General features: G+C 42.1%; 1 protein-coding gene across 1 annotated transcript; it reads left to right on the top strand.

Moving 5' to 3' along the window:
* The first annotated feature begins 1,098 nt into the window (after positions 1 to 1,098).
* ETNPPL (ethanolamine-phosphate phospho-lyase) lies at positions 1,099 to 15,414 on the top strand. The gene is made up of 13 exons (XM_086746494.1): positions 1,099 to 1,216; positions 2,888 to 3,006; positions 3,170 to 3,329; positions 4,026 to 4,100; positions 5,415 to 5,508; positions 6,510 to 6,626; positions 8,369 to 8,451; positions 8,964 to 9,189; positions 10,056 to 10,210; positions 10,958 to 11,047; positions 11,258 to 11,388; positions 12,951 to 13,018; positions 13,810 to 15,414. The coding sequence occupies exons 1-13, from the start codon at positions 1,161 to 1,163 to the stop codon at positions 13,939 to 13,941; spliced, it is 1,506 nt and encodes a 501-aa protein (XP_086602620.1). The 5' UTR covers positions 1,099 to 1,160; the 3' UTR covers positions 13,942 to 15,414.
* The last annotated feature ends 825 nt before the right edge of the window (positions 15,415 to 16,239 follow it).

Raw genomic sequence — 16,239 nt, forward strand, 5'->3', positions numbered from 1 at the left:
AGCTGCTGTCTCTGCTGGGATATAGAGGTGTAGCTGTTGGTGCCTTCTTGCACTTCTACATGGCTGTTTCGTTGGTTGGCGAAGCAAGGTTTCTGATGGAGTAGGAATGCAGGAATGTGAAAGCTGCCGAGCTTCAAAATTAACACTGTCTGAAGAAGCTCATGAATATGCCTGTAGGGAAAGAAACGCTTGGCTAGAGAAGCAGAAAGGTGGCTTACTGGCAGAGATATTAAAAAAAAAGTAAAAATCAGGAGGTGTGCTTCTTCCATCTGCAAAATTTGGGATGACTTACTGGATACCGCTCTAGAAAAGCCAAGTATCATCAGCACAGAAAATTGTGTGGTTTTACATATGCTCTCTGAAAACTCTTCCAAACGTAGCACTGCAGGTGGCACAGATGAGCTGCAGATGGGGTAGCAGAGACGTGGGTGCAGGTTTTGCTCCTGTCTGCCCATGCAGCTCAAGGAGCAGCCTCCAGACGAGGAGAGGGTGCATCTGTGGCAGGGAGAAGGTAAAGCTGAGGTGTTCCACCAGCAGCTTTGCTGTTTCCAAATGCCATGTCTCTTGAAATGAATTCTATCTTTCTTCCCCATGAAGTCATCTCCTTTTTTTTCTCATGGGCTTTGATGTCTAGTGAGATGGTTATCAAGGGTAACCATGCGGAGATGCCGCATTCAAGAAAATCACTCTTGTATTGGAGCTGTGGTTAGAAAGAGATCATAGGACCAGTTAGACTTACTTAGGTCTTGCCTAGACTGAAAAAGGGGGTACCAATCCACCAGAGCACCAGGGCTGGAGCCCTTTTCTACTCCTGTGTATAAAAACGTAGAAAATCATACCTCTCACTGATTTGCCCAGCTTTACAAGAAATACGGATGCCGGCTTTGATACAAGTATTTATTTCAGCCTGCACTTACAAGAAGGTCCTACGAGACAAGGAGCTTTGGATTACGACCAATGTGGGGTAAACTCAAAGGCGGGGGAGCAGGGGGGGGAAGAGGGGCGGAAAGGAGGCGGGGGACGAGCGGCGTCTCATAACTCTGGAAAGGGAGGCCGGGCCGTCCCACCAGGGAAAGGCGGAGTTTGGAGAGGGCCGGCAGCGGCATAAGAGACGGGGAGCACCCGTGCCGCGCCGTGCCGTGCCGTGCCGTGCCGCGGGGATGGAGGAGCGCTACAGCAAGGCGGAGACCCTCGCCCTGCGGAGGAAGCACATCGGGTAGGGAGCGGGCCGGGCGGGGGATGAGGATGAGGAAGGTCTCCAGCGGCTGCTGCTGGGGGGGGGGGCGGTCCGCGGGGGCAGGACACACGACCCGTCGCTAAAAAGTGGCACATCCAGCACTGTTTCACTTTTTTTAACAGGTTGAGGCAAGCAATCAACCAGAGTGTGGTAGCCAGGTGCATGTCTAAAATGCGGCTGTGCAGGGGGGGTTTGTGAGTAAACTGCACGCTCCTGAAAAATAGAGGTCTCTTGTTAAATGAAGCTGAGGAGATTTCTTAAGCTGAGTCTAGCTGGGAGAAGCACAGGCAGGCTGCCGGCACCTGCCACCTGAGCAACAGTCCTGGCTGCGCGCGTATGGGAGCCCACTGTGTTGCTATATGAGTTCCTCCAGAATGTGCAGCTTTAATTCTTTCTTCGGTGGGTGTCGGTGTCCAGATTGTTAGAACAAGTGCTTTGGCTATTTGCTGACTGCATCCTAAATGTGTGACACACACAGAAACCTCACTGAACTTTATAGAAGTCATGGCCTCATAAAACCTCATCAACCTCTCTTCAGGGGCCAGCTCACTGTTAAGCAACTCTTTTCTGTGCAAGCATTATAGGATTGGGTTGTGCTGGGCGAACAAAAATAAACTTTCACGGAACAGACTGACACGTTATAGAAGAAAAAACTATAGTAAAGAAATGGCCGATGATGATGTGCACTGCTTTTAAAGTGTACCAGAGGAATAACTGAAGATGTCAGAAAAGATCTATGCAATGGGGCTACAAACTGTGAGAAAGAAAGTAAACAAATTTACTTTCTAGGAGTCACGTTTAGGCTTTACAAGTTAAGAATCTCAATATACCTGACAGTAACTCTGAGTTATCTGGAAACAACTGTATTTATACAAGGTCATATAAACATTACTAAAAGTTCATAAGACTTTCCTACTGCTCAGTAGTATCGTTCAACATAATTACACAGCTGGCATGTTCTCCAAGGCGGGGGGGGAGGGGAGGGAAGGGAAAAAAAAGTGTTTAAAGAGTACTTTGGATATTTTTTACAAGGAGCCTGGAAGCCAGTGCAATTTAGGTGCTTATAAAAAGCTGCTTTTAAAAATTGTATCTAAAGCAGTCAGGATGAGATAGATAGTGAGATTTTTAGGACCAGCTCAGCACTTCTGAAAATAAAGCCTGCAAAGCGGTGTTTTGCTGTTCAGTGTGACTATACGGTACAGTCATCCATTGCGAAATGAATTTTTGGCTATAGTATAAAAAAATGCTTAAACAACTTTATCCTATTCCCAGTGAGTGAATTGACCATACATGTTCGTAAGGCATGTAAACAAACAGACCTACAGCCTAGAAACGCAGCAGGACATATAAGGACCTGTAATGACTTGCAGTCACCATGCTCCTGTGAAACCACGTGCAGACAGTGTCATGCTTTGAACACGCCCTTATTAAAGACCTGCTTTTGTTCCCGCTGTGCCTGGGGAGGTGCACAGGGGCTGTTTTTAATTTCAGCAAGAGCCCCGCTTGACCACCATCTGAACCACTCACAAGCTCTTTGCAGAGGGAGGCAGTTGTCTCCAGAGCTGCAAGAGATCAACCCCCTCAGCACTCAAAGGAGGGGGAACAATTGAGAAAACTAAAATGGTTGTTTGTTTGTTTGGGTTTTTTTAGGCCTTCCTGCAAAGTTTTCTTTGCCAAAGACCCTCTGAAGATAGTGCGTGCTCAGGGACAATATATGTTTGATGAGAAAGGAGAAAAATACTTAGACTGTATCAACAACGTTGCACATGGTAAGCAGTTTAACTTACAAGACTGCTTCTGTTCCTTCATTTCTAGCAGGGATCAGAACACACTTTTTCCAAGTGATGATGCTCACAGTGCTTCTCTGAATCTCTTTGTGTGGTTCAATAACTGACTGCTTGCTAGTAATAACTAATTCTTTTCTTTTTTTAGTTGGCCACAGTCATCCATATGTGATAAAAGCTGCAACAAAACAGATGGAACTGCTCAATACAAATTCCCGGTTCCTGCATGACAACCTTGTTCAGTATGCACAGCGTCTTACAGCTACCCTGCCTGAGAAACTCTCTGTTTGCTATTTTGTTAACTCTGGGTATGTCTAAATTTATTTTTTTTCCATTATGACTATTTTGCTTCTGTTTGAGATGGACACTCAGAGCAGCTTGGCCCAAATCTTAAATGTATTAAAGCAGGCTATGTGCAGATTGGTGAATGCTATGTGTAAATTGATGTATGCCTTGGAAATGAATATTCTTCTTCAGGCAGCCTGTTTAGTTTTCAATCACTTATGTTGCCAGAACAGACAGCCTGCAGGGACTTGTGAGCAGAGGGGCTGCTACAGGTCAGGCTTGAAGTTTGAGCCTTCATCTTAAGAGCAGATTTTCGTTCTCTGCTGCCTGAGGGTGCAAGCGCTGGGGAGGATGGAGTCATCGGGGAGGGTGGGAGATGAGTCTGGCACGCTGTTGCTTTCCAAGGGTTTGCGGCTACATTGCGCTCTCAGCTGCAAGACGGTCTCATTTGTACTGAGAGGAGGTAACTGTCTACAAGCAAACTGAGGGAGGGAAAGAAAGCATCTCTTTGTTTGCTGTTCATACAAAGGGCTGTTTTTTCTTTGCCCTCTTACATGGCATTTACAGTCTCAACCTTAGCATTGTAATCTGTATAGTAACAGAGCCTGTTGTGTTATTTATTATATCCAATAATCCCATGCTTCCTCTTCTGTGGCAGAATAACATTTTAATTGGAAGCATTTTCTCACTATTTTGTGGCTGTATCTGTTATTATGCAGGTCTGAAGCAAATGATCTTGCTTTACGACTGGCTCGGCAGTACCACGGGCACCAAGACGTGATCACCCTTGAAAAGTAAGTACATGGAGTAGCTTATGTGAATGCAGGCAGTAGCTCCTGCCGTTACTTCAGAAGTGGCTTTGCAGCAACCCCCTGCTGTTTGTACTCCACTGCCTGGAAAGCTTTGCTGCTTTCATACTAGAACAGGTCATAAAATCCCTTTTCCACATTTGAATAAACACAAGTTTTGAAGATTGCCAAAACCCCAGAAAGTCAATCACCTTTTACAGGGCATTTCCCACAGAGACTCCCAGAGCAATTCAGGCCAGGGACCTGAATGTTGGTTTTCAACATCACTGAGTGGTCTGCCCACTGGTCTGGTCTGGAAAAGGGCTTTCTGATTGTCATGCTCTGCTGGACAGGTTGCTTTTTGTACAAATAAATATTCAGTGATCAAGAAGAAAGATCCTGTTGCTCTTCAACAGTGCTGCACCAATGCTTAGCTGCAGACTTTTGCCATCGCTACCATCCCAGTCGGGGTGGGCTTTCTGTCCTTTCTTTGTGTCCATTGGCAGATTTTGTTGACTGGCTAGTAGAAAAGAGTAAAGAAGACAAAGTAGTTCAAAAACATCCTCTTTACTCTATGTGCATGCTACTGTGATGTGTCTTTTATTTGGTTTGAGGTTCTCTTCAATTCAAGTTTATGGCTGAATGAAAGTGTTGATTCCCTGAACGAAGCTGCTACATGCCTTAGGTTCAAAAGGCTCTGTGCCTTCATTTCTGTATTAAATTGCCCCCTGTAGTAACCAGCTTTAGCATACTCTGCAATATAAACCTTTTATATTCAAACAATATTCATCCTTATCCTGAAAACGGCTTGGCTTTCTGCCAAGCAGTCTAGCCTATAGGACTTTCAGGGCAGGTAGCTTCTGCATAACAGCTCCACCTTCCAATGCAATGTGCACTCTTGAGAGTCTTTGCAGCGGTGTTGGGGTTGTAGCCTGCAAAGCTTGGCTTAGCCAGAGTGGGGCCCACAGGTTGGAAATGAGGGAGCTGGACCCACCCTTCAACTGCTAGGTAAAGCTGCTCAGGCAGCCACCTTGGAGATAGTCTGGTCCAGGGGACATCATCTTGGTCTGTCCCCATGCTGGCACTTGATTTTATGCAAGAAAAGTCCTCTTGGTTCCAGTCTTGCTAGTGAATTAAAGTCAACAGCAATTTCATATTACCTTTGAGAGAAAGACTGAATAAATTAAATCAAGATCCCTTCACAAACAATGCTACTGTGTTGCAGATACAGTTGCTTATCTGATTATTTATTGACACAGTTGTAAATTTAACTATTCTATACATTTGGTGAAAAGTGACTTTGCTATTTAACACATGCAGTGCTTACCATGGCCATGTTACATCTCTGATTGACATCAGTCCCTATAAATTTAATCAGCTGGGAAAGAACAGCAAGAAGGAGTTTGTGCACGTGGTAAGTGTGGTTTTTTGCTTTTTGTCATTTTTGTGCTTGTTATGCGGCATATTGAATTACGTACTTCTGGTGTAAATATACTTCTGTTTTGCTGATGTTAGAGTACATATGCTTGGCTGTTTGTAGGTGGATTAGATACAGCAAAATTGTTTGCTTTTGGCTTTCTAAGAGGGTATTCAGCTGTGAGGCTGATTTCCTTCATAATGCTGCAAGTTTCTTGAGTCACTGCACCATATAGTTACACTGTTTAAGAAATTAGCCAAGATCTATTGTGTTGATTTGGCTAAAGATATGCAGGACTTTTGAGTATACTTCCAAAACCTGGAAAGGCAAACCCCACAAATTCACAGAGATCTGAGTACAGAACTCGTGAGTGTCCAGCTGAGTGGGGTACTGTTGGCTTTTCAGCCTGAACTTTTATATCTTACAAAGACAAAAATCATTCTCAGCTCAGAGGTGTACGCCAAGCAGGTCTTTCCTATCTAGACCTCCTTGCATTAACCACACTGCCAAAGTAGTAGCCACCTTTTTATCCTACTGCCTTTCCCTTACTTACTGAACCTCTCTCAGCACCATTTGTAGAGGCTTGAAGGTCATATAGATTCGTATCATGACTAGGATGCTGGAAGGGAAGTGACAGACTGGAAAACCTCATTGTCCAGTTGCAGAAATGGATCTTTCTGCAAGAATCTGAAATAAGATGGTGGATGAGGATTCAGTATTGTGTCTTGTGGGAGAGCAGGGACAGTCTTGAAAGGTGAATGAGGTAGATGATAGCTCTTTCAACCGTTGTGTCCAGTAATGTTGAACACACCACAGGGCTGGATTGAGTTTAAGCTCTTGTAAGTATTTTTGCAATTCCGTGCAGAAATTCAGGCTGTGCTAACTCCTATTATCTATCATCTCTGTGGAAAGACAAAAACACAGAGCAATAGAAAAGAAAGTAAATGTTTCATAGAAGGATGGGCTTAAAATTTTTTTTTAAATATTGGTCTTTTCAGGCTCCTTCTCCAGATATCTACAGAGGGAAATATAGGGAAGACCACCCAGATCCAGCAAGTGCTTATGCTGAAGAGGTGAAAAAGATTATTGAAGAAACACAGAAGAATGGACGCAAGGTATGTTTTGTGCTCTAGAAATGCTGAGGGTTCATCTATTAAGTGTGGCATGGGGGCATGAAACAGGAAACTGAGGACATGTTTCTTTACTCAGTTTCCCTTGCTTTCCTCTGCTCTTCATTTTTCTATGGTGGGTTCTGTGTTCAAAATGAGCCATTTTCCTACCGGATGCTCTTACCATAATTTTTCCAGGCATCAATGAAAGGATCAGTAATACAGTTGCAGATAAGCAGATACAACCAAAGCAGTTTAATTTCTTATTTTATGCATTGAATCAGTAGATTGTAAATATCTCAGGGCAAGCTTTGAGGTCAGCAGAGAAACTACATAATGAATTCTAGCAAGAATATATAAAAGTCTCCAGGACATGGAGAAAATATGCCAGATAAAATCTTGATACTACATTTCTGAGTCTAGTAGCTTAAGATAACTTTGGAGTAATCTAAAAAGATGCACCTTTCAATCATGTACAATAGGACACGAGATAATTTCTGAACAGATTTACTTAAAATGTGTGTTAATGTTTTGTATGATGGCGTTAGCGTTCTAAGATATGTAGGGCTTGATCCAAAGCCCACTGAAGTCACAGAAGACTTCAGTGGAGATTGGAACAACATGTTCCCTTCTAGTCCAATGGACTTACATCACTTTTCTTTTAGTTTCTTCATCAACATTTTTTTATTCTCTACTAACGGATAGTTTTGTTTTTTTCTTCCCTGTTTCCTTTCTTTTGCGTATTTCTTAGGTTTTGGTGACATAGACCTGTGGCAGGACAAGTTGTGCTAAAGGCTAAGCCTCACATGCTATGGGAAGCTTCGTACTCTTTGGCCGTAGCATGCCTCTTCAAATATAGTGTACGCTTCTGTACACGTTACTGCTCAGCCTTGTTTCCAGGAAGACTGCACCAGCCCAGAGAGACCTCTTGATGCTCAGGGAGGGGTTCACAAGTGGTGTGGGGATGCAATCCCTTAAATAGCAGACTTATGCTGAGACTTTGGGGTAATATCGTATCTCTGCTGCATAGACATCTACTGTTGACAAGAAACGAATTTTGATGTTCCAGTGTATCTGATCCGCTGCTCTTACCCTTCCTGACTTGAAATAACTTTCTTTTTCATTCCTAGCAACTGGAATTATTTCACCTGTAGAATTTTTCTCCTCTTTTGTTAAGTGCCTCATGCTGATATTTCACTTGTGTAGCTATTTGCATTAGGCAGGGGTGCCCAAAGCATAGCCTCAGGTCATCTTACAGTTCAGCTTCTACCTGGTGTTCAGGATTGAACAAAAAAGCTGATTACCGTGTATACTTGTTACTGTAGAGCCTTGGCATTAAGCAAGTTTAATTAACCTCTTGGGGAAAATGGCAAACACTCTTGTGTGTCTCCTGTAAATTGAAATTTATAAATAAATTTACAGGGCTTGCAGGAGCCTGACCCAGCGGCCACTGACATCAGTAAGTGTCTTCCACTTCAACAGCTGTAAGACTAGGGCTTAACGGAGGTCCTTGTATTCCCATCAGGTTGCAAAGATGGCCCTGGGTACTGCAAATTTGGGCACCCCAGAATACAAAATGAAGAAATTCTTTAGCCATAGCTGTTCTCAAGAGCCCTCAGTTGTCTAATCCATTGCGTGATTTAATTAAGGCACACATTTAAACATTTATTTCTAGACTGTTAGATGTTTGTACAAAGGCCAAGTAGATGAACACAGCTCTCACCTGAGTTTGTTTTTTTTTTTTGTAGATTGCTGCCTTCATAGCTGAATCCATGCAGAGCTGTGGAGGCCAAGTAATTCCACCTGTGGGCTATTTCCAGAAAGTGGCAGAGTAAGTACATCACTTCGAAAGAGTATAACTGGAAAATTAACCAAAGAAACAGGTTTTTCAATATAGGCTTATCCAATCAATTCTTGTTCTTGTCTATCTATGGTTCCTTTTTACTTTTTGAAGGGTATGATTTTATTTCTATTTTTTATGGAACATTAGCTGACTAATTGTTTTTTCTGGATAATTGTCTTTCCTTTTCTGTCTTTAATCCTCAGATCATAAGGTTGATGGAAGATAAAGCTGAACCATCATAGATGTAACCCTGCAGTACCATTACAGTACCCCTATTTTGCATCAAAATATCAGATTTTTTTTTTCTTAACATTTAGCAAACTAAAAATTTTATTGATTGAAATAGCTATAGCTGTGTTTCAGCAGACACATTCTTTCTTTTTTTTCTAACCTGGGCTCACACTGGAGAATTTCTGTAATACAAATTCCCTTGTCCTAGATTGCCGGCTTGAGACATGTACTGCAGCACTAGTCATTCAAGCTATTCTATTTGTTTTCAGATATGTGCGTGCGGCAGGTGGAGTGTTCATAGCTGATGAGGTCCAGGTTGGCTTTGGCAGAGTTGGGAAGCATTTCTGGGCATTCCAACTGCAAGGCGAAGACTTTGTGCCTGACATTGTCACTATGGGAAAGCCCATTGGCAATGGCCACCCTATGTCTTGTGTGGTCACAACAAGGGAAATCGCTGAAAGTTTTGGTGCCTCCGGACTGGAGTATTTCAATACAGTAAGTTTGTAGGTGAAGGTTTGCCTTTTTTATTTAGTCTACATTTAGCAGTTAGAAGTTGTTCAGGTGATTCAGCTAATATCTGCATCCATCGTTGCATCTCATTACTAAGAGCTTGAGTCAACCACAGTTCAATATCCAAAAGCAAGTGGAGAGGCTTTGATATATGCTCTGTACCAAGTGGTGTATCTTAGTATAGACTAGCACTAGCTCTCTGACAATTCATGCATCTGAGCTCACATCCATACAGATAAATTCTTCCTTTCCGCCCTCCGCTGAAATGTTGACCGTGTAAAATTTCATTTTCTAGGATAGAGTTTGTGCTGGTGGGGCTCTTGCCCTGGCGGACCTTGCTCTTCAGTTGTCACCTAACAAAACTGTGACCCTTTACCAGGAAGCATTTGAGCTGCAGACATGCCACAGAGGAGTAGCTTTCTTCTTGTCTACTGGGTGCTCTTTCTGCTCCTGTGACTGAGCCTTCAGTCACTTACCATCAGTCCTCTTGCTTTCAATGGAGTTCATATGCTCCAGTTCAAGAAATATCACATCCATCACCCATTGCTCTTCACAGGAACGTTTTGCCTGCACATGCAATCAGCAAACCATGTGAGCAGCTTGAACGCTTCAGCTGTGAAATCTTCAATTACTGAAACCCGAAGCAGAGGAAGAGGGAGGTCCTCCTTCAGGCCTCTTACATTGCCCAAAATCTGGGGGACAGTGCTACACAGCCTGCACGGCACGAAATGCCCACCTCTTCAAGCTTCCCTCACAACATACCAAGCAGGAGAGAGCATGTGAAAACTACATGGATATAACTAGACAAATGTTTCTGATGTTTTTTTTTTTCTGTTTGTCTTTACTGTCAGTTTGGAGGCAATCCGGTATCTTGTGCTATTGGTTTGGCTGTGCTGGATGTCATAGAAAAAGAAGATCTCCAAGGAAATGCTACACATGTAGGAAATTATCTCCTGGAGTTGCTGACTGAGCAAAAGGAAAAACATCCCTTAGTGGGAGATATCAGGTGCGTGCCTTACAGCAATGTCAGAGAAGAAGAATAACTGTGCTAGAAAAATCAACAAGTTTGGGGTGAGGGGAACACAGAAACATTATGTCATGATTATGCTACACCTCTTTTTTTAAAATGGACTACCCAAAACTAATACTGGAAGGCAATATATTTTTTCAAAAAAGTTGTCCATCCATCTGCTTTAGTTAGGTATAAGCATAGCCACTAGAAAAGCTCTGTGAGAGATTAGGAGAAAGAGCCATCCATGTGCAATAGCCCAGTTGTCAGCACACTGTTGGGATGGTGGAGACCTTGTTCAAATCTCTGGTCCTTTTCATTTGGAGATGCCGGTGTGGATTTTCCTCATCTCTTTTTACTACCATGTTAACTGCCTTCAGGTTTTTGGAGGGAGTTGGATCGTGGGGTTTTTTTAGTTCTTGTTTTTGGTTATTTGTCTTCCACAGCTCCCTGGCTTGAGGTTTGCGGGGTAAGAGAGAAAGAAAATTATTCTGTCATTCTTAACTGGCCACTTAGCCTTAATGAGCCAGCTCAATGTATTTATCCAGAAATACCTATTATCACACTTGGTCATCTGAAGTAGCCAGACCAAAGAGAAAGTCTCCTCTCTTTCCTGCTCCTTCTCTGCTTGAGTCCCAGGGATGGGAACTGTAGTTGTTAGAAGCAATTTTTGCGTTTGCAGCAGAAGGCTTGGGTTACTGACACTGAATTTCACTTGTCTGTATTTTTTTTTCTCTGCTCCAGGGGTGTTGGCTTGTTTGTTGGAGTAGATCTAGTGAAAGACCAACAAAAGCGAACACCAGCCACAGCTGAAGCCCTTCACCTGATTTACAAGTAAATGTTTTTTAAGACTACGTGCAGTGATCAAACCCTCCTAATATTCCCCAGCAGTTAGTCATGAATTTCAGTTTAAATTTGTGTAGCTTTTGATAACATAGTACTAGAAAAATAAAAGTTTCATAATCTAACTCAGCCTGAAAGGTCTAACAGGACATAATATAGTTTTATACCTGTGTCTAACACAGATGTTTCCTCTTTCCACAGGCTGAAGGAGCATCAAATCCTTCTCAGTGCAGATGGACCTCACAGAAATATACTAAAATTTAAGCCACCAATGTGTTTCACAATGGAAGATGCAAAACACGTAGTGGAGACAATTGATGCACTTCTCACAGGTAAGTATGCTTTAGTGCTCAAAATAATATTCTTTACTTCCAGATGAGCCATTAGAAACATCAGCCACCATGATCTAGATCATTAAGCGCAAGGGAAAGTAATCAATTACATTTCTTACCACTTGTCCAAACTGCTGTTCTTGATGCAAATAATTATAAATAAATAAAAAGCCCCATACATACTTCATCCAAACTTTTAGGCAAAATCCTGCTCTTGATCCTTTCTCTCACAGCCTCAGTGTTACTACTCATTTCTGGTTGCGTATGCTATATGTTAAGGAACGGATATATTAATTCAGCACAGGCCTGAAAGACACTGCTGAAATATTGGTGAAAGCTTCCATAATGTGCTCTATCTTTTTTTCTTTCTTTTTTATTTGTTTGTGTTGATTTTTTTTTTTAACTAGTGTACTGGAACATGATTTTCTCACTCAAATTTAGCCTGAAGGTTTTCAGGCTGTATTTATCTTCTACCTGGGGACCAATCCAGGGGAAAATAACATCAGGTATACTGTTAGCTTAAGGACTCTCCAAGCCTTTGAACACTCCCATCTCCCATTATAACAACTGGAGTTAGACTAGAATGAACTTGAACAAAGGTATAATTCAGCTCTGAAAGGTCTATCGGAACCCCCATGCTACAGTCCAGCTGCTAATTTTGTTCTTTTCTCTAAACACCCCCAAGCTCTACAGTCCTGATACATTAGAATCATAGAATCATAGAATGGTTAGGGTTGGAAGGGAACTTCAAAGGTCATCTAGTCCAACCCCCCTGCAAGGAGCAGGGACATCCCTGACTAGGTCAGGTTGCTCAGAGCCTCATCCAGCCTGGCCTTGAACGTTTCCAGAGATGGGGCATCCACCACCTTTCTGGGCAACCTGTTCCAGTGTTCTATAACTCGCATCGTATACAATTTTTTCCTAATTTCTAATCTAAATCTACCCCCCTCTATTTTAAAACCATTACTCCTTGTCCTATCGCAACAGGCCCTACTAAACAGCCTCTCCCCATCTTTCTTGTAGGCCCCCTTGAGGTACTGGAAGACCGCTATCAGGTCTCCCCGGAGCCTCCTCTTCTCCAGGCTGAACAGCCCCAACTCTCTTAGCCTGTCCTCATAAGAGAGGTGCTCCAGCCCTCTTATCATCTTCGTGGCCCTCCTCTGGACCTTCTCCAACTGGTCCATGTCCTTCTTGTGTTGGGGGCTCCAGAACTGGACACAGTACTCCAGGTGGGGTCTCACCAGGGCAGAATAGAGGGGGAGAATCACCTCCCTCGACCTGCTGGCCACGCTCCTCTTGATGCAGCCCAGGATGCGGTTGGCCTTCTGGGCCGCAAGGGCGCATTGCCTGCTCATGTTAAGCTTCTCATCCACCAGCATTAATCACATTGCCTCAGAAAAAGTATTTTAGGAAGTGTTCATCATTCTTCATTTATTCTTCTATGTGATAAATGCCCAGAGGAATAACTGATTAGGTATTTTTCACCTCAGTCAGCTGTTAAATTGACTGCTTACTTACCCCTGATTCTTCTTAATTTAATTGTTTTATTACTTTTTTTTTAGAAATGGAAGAGGCAACTGGAATGAAGACAGAAAGTGATGCATCTACAAATGCACAGTGTAAAAGAAAAGTATGTTTTGAATTTTTTTTTAACTCTTATTCAGATAGGTGTTTGGCAAAGGAAGTATAAAATGACTTTGGTAGAGCACATCTTCGGTTTTGATGATGTAGGTGGTTCCGTGCCTTGAAACTGAGCTCAGAACGTAACCTGCTACGAGAAACCTGAGAGGATTGTGTTACTGGGGCAAATCTAAAAAGAGCTGAGTAATACAGACCTACAATGAGAACCATGTTATAGACAAGCCCCTTGCCTTGTCTGCCTTATATGCAAACAGACCATCCAGACTTTGGGCTGCACAAAATTGTAAGCTTAGCCGTCAACAATTTTACCACTTCTAGGAATTGTGTGCTACTCGTGGATATTTGGCTTTTTAAGCAAGCCTTCAGCCTGGAAGGTGTCCAAGTTTTTGGAGTGTTCCAAGGGTTTTGTTTCCACCATAGCTCTTTTGAGTATGAATGACTGACATTCATCCAAATTAGGACTTCTTAGGTTGCAGCCCCAGCTTTGGATAAATGATATATAATTTCTCACACCCTTAAAAACACGTCACCCATTGTGTTATAGGAAAGCTCGCTGAGCTGTCTCTTGGTGAGTCTGTAGGAGGAGGCTGTCTAGATGATATTAGATTTGGGGTGCAAGCCTCCTCTTGCAGACATTTGTACACATTCCGTTCAATTTCTTTCAGAGCTGAGAAGTTGTGCCACTAAAAGAGATAGAACTGCCTAATGGGAACCAAGTCCAATGGCTGCCTGTTGTAAGGTGTGCACAACGCCTTCACTGACATTTCATTTCTGTTTCAGACAACCGAAGGGAGTTCTCAACCAGAAGGTGCAAATGAAAGCATTGGCCATATGAATGGAGCTGCCTGCAGACAAGAAAATGTGCTTTATTCCAACAAGCACTCAGTGCCAAGTGAAAGAATAAGAACATGAAGAGGGAAAGTTTCCTCATTCCGTTTGAGTTTGTGTCTGGCTTGCTTTTGAGATGAAGAGTGCAATAGTCAGAATCCTAGGATCTGTTTGAAGCCTAGTCCTACCTTCCATAAACTGACTGAATTCCTATTAGCTTCAGTAGGAGTTTAAAATATCTTTTCAGATACATGAGAACTGCACCATGTGGCTTGAAATCTAGATGTGACAGAACAGACAAGTGATACACAAATACCTTGGTGCTGATGGCAGGCTTGACATAGGTACACAAATTCAGTGAAATTTGTGGATCTACCAGTATTACACAGAATCTGAATTGCTTAACCACCATACAAGCAAATGCCAATCCTACTAAGTTTAAAATTATATGCTTATCATGCTATTTTAAAAATATTTTAAATTTCAATATGTAATATTGAGATGTTAATTACTTCCCATGTTTTAATGGCTGAATTCACAAAACAATGCTTGAGAGAGAAATCATTATTATCTTCCAGTGTAACTTAGGTCCTATGGATCATATTCCCAGCTGTAAATTGGTGTAGCTTTGTTAATGTCAATGATGCTCTACCAAGAGTCTACCACTGTGTGTGTAGAGACACGCCGTTTATGCAGGGCATTCTCACTTTATATTCAAAGAAAATGAAGAATCTGGATCCTGATTTTCTATGGATAAAGCAAGTTTATAGATAACTATTTATATAGAGTAAGATTTTATGATTTTTTTTTCCCATAGGTTTATATATTGAACCCTCTCAGTCCAAAAAAAATATGCAAATAGAGTATATACCATTTCAGACAAACTGAATTTAACCTGAGGGTCTCTCAAAATGAGGTTCCCAGGGACAGCTCAGCTTGCATTCCCATGGATTTTAATTGTTTTGACAGTCATAGGAATTACTACCTGATTGTGTTGTAGCAGTGTTGTTACTTTTTGTCAGTGGCGATGAGGGGTCACATACCAGTTGCATGGGATCCGGACACATAAATGACTATGCTAACATTTGATAAATTACTAAAATGAGAGGACCACTGCATAAAACATGCATGCAAACACTTTGCAGCCATTGCCTATCTGTGCTGCAGATACTTTAGATTGACTTCCCTCCTTGTCAGTGTTAAATTTCAATGACAGCACAAAAGCTCTGCTTCTCTTTTTTAATACAAGCACAACTCCATGATATGGAAGACACTAAAGGCTTTACAAATGGATTGTACTTCAGAAAAAAAAAAGACAAAATGTATTTCCTCTTCAGTTTTAACAACCTAAGTTCTGCTGTTCTTTTCTGCTAATGACCCTACTGATATGACTGAAAACTGAGCACCTTGTATAATTTTATGGTTTCCACAATTTGTTATATTAATACTGATGTTTCCAGTGTACCGTCTTCCAACATCCTCAAACTGGCTTATTTTTTATTTCATGATTCTTGAATAATTCTTCCATAACAATAAATCTCTTATTTGTAATTATGACGTCCTCCACAAAGAGGTTTTTTGTTTTAATTTTATTCTTCAGTAACACCTATTTTACGAGGGAAGTAACTTCAGTTTTGGCTAGGGAGGTGGGAGGAGGTGTCTCCATGTCAAAGCAGAACTGTGAAGGGCTTACTAATTAGAAGAGAGTGAGTAAAGGATGGGAGAGTGGAAGCAGAAATAATTAAGGCTAAACACAGAGAATCAGCTGAACTGATCAAATATATTCCCTCCAAGAATAGACAAGGCTTTTTTCTGCTTTCCAACTCTCCGTTTCCTTTTTTCTTCTTTCTAGCTCTCCTGTCTTGGCTGTGCAATTCGTGTTTTTAGCCATATGGTTCAATCTTCATCCTAGCCCTTACAGTGATCCGCCAGCTCCGTAAGCCAGTTCAACTCACTAACATTGCAGAAAAAAATAAGACTGGGCTTTTTTCCTCAGCAGTTTTCTGCAAGGCTAATGAACAGGCTCATGGAGGAAGCCTGAGCCTGCACAGGACATGCAGCAGGTGGAAGAGACAGTAGGTTGAGGGAAAGGCAGCACTCCATCCCAAGCAGGCATACCAGACTGGAGTTTGTTACTTTTATCTTTGCTCTAGCTCATCATCCTACTGGAAGCTGAATCAAGGTAATTTTATTGTATTCTCATAGTTTACCACTGTTTCAATCACTTTTATATTGCATGTTTAAGACTTTTAAGCAGACTGGTTAGAACAAGGGAAAAAGAAAGGAGGGTGCTTGCTGCAAATACTGATGAAAGTGTGACACTGTAAGTGTCTGAACCCACTGCCAGTTAATTCCCCTACATAAGAGCAAGCAGGAGTGAAC

The sequence above is a fragment of the Chlamydotis macqueenii genome, chromosome 4, assembly GCF_036417535.1.
Source record: "Chlamydotis macqueenii isolate bChlMac1 chromosome 4, bChlMac1.mat, whole genome shotgun sequence".
NCBI lineage: Eukaryota > Metazoa > Chordata > Aves > Otidiformes > Otididae > Chlamydotis > Chlamydotis macqueenii.

Bases quoted from the DNA above. Each gene is read 5' to 3' on its own strand.
- ETNPPL (XM_086746494.1), top strand. From the start codon at position 1,161: ATGGAGGAGCGCTACAGCAAGGCGGAGACCCTCGCCCTGCGGAGGAAG. The intron at 3,007-3,169 runs GTAAGCAGTTTA...TTCTTTTTTTAG, and splicing joins TATCAACAACGTTGCACATG to TTGGCCACAGTCATCCATAT. The intron at 13,019-13,809 runs GTATGTTTTGAA...TTTCTGTTTCAG, and splicing joins ATGCACAGTGTAAAAGAAAA to ACAACCGAAGGGAGTTCTCA.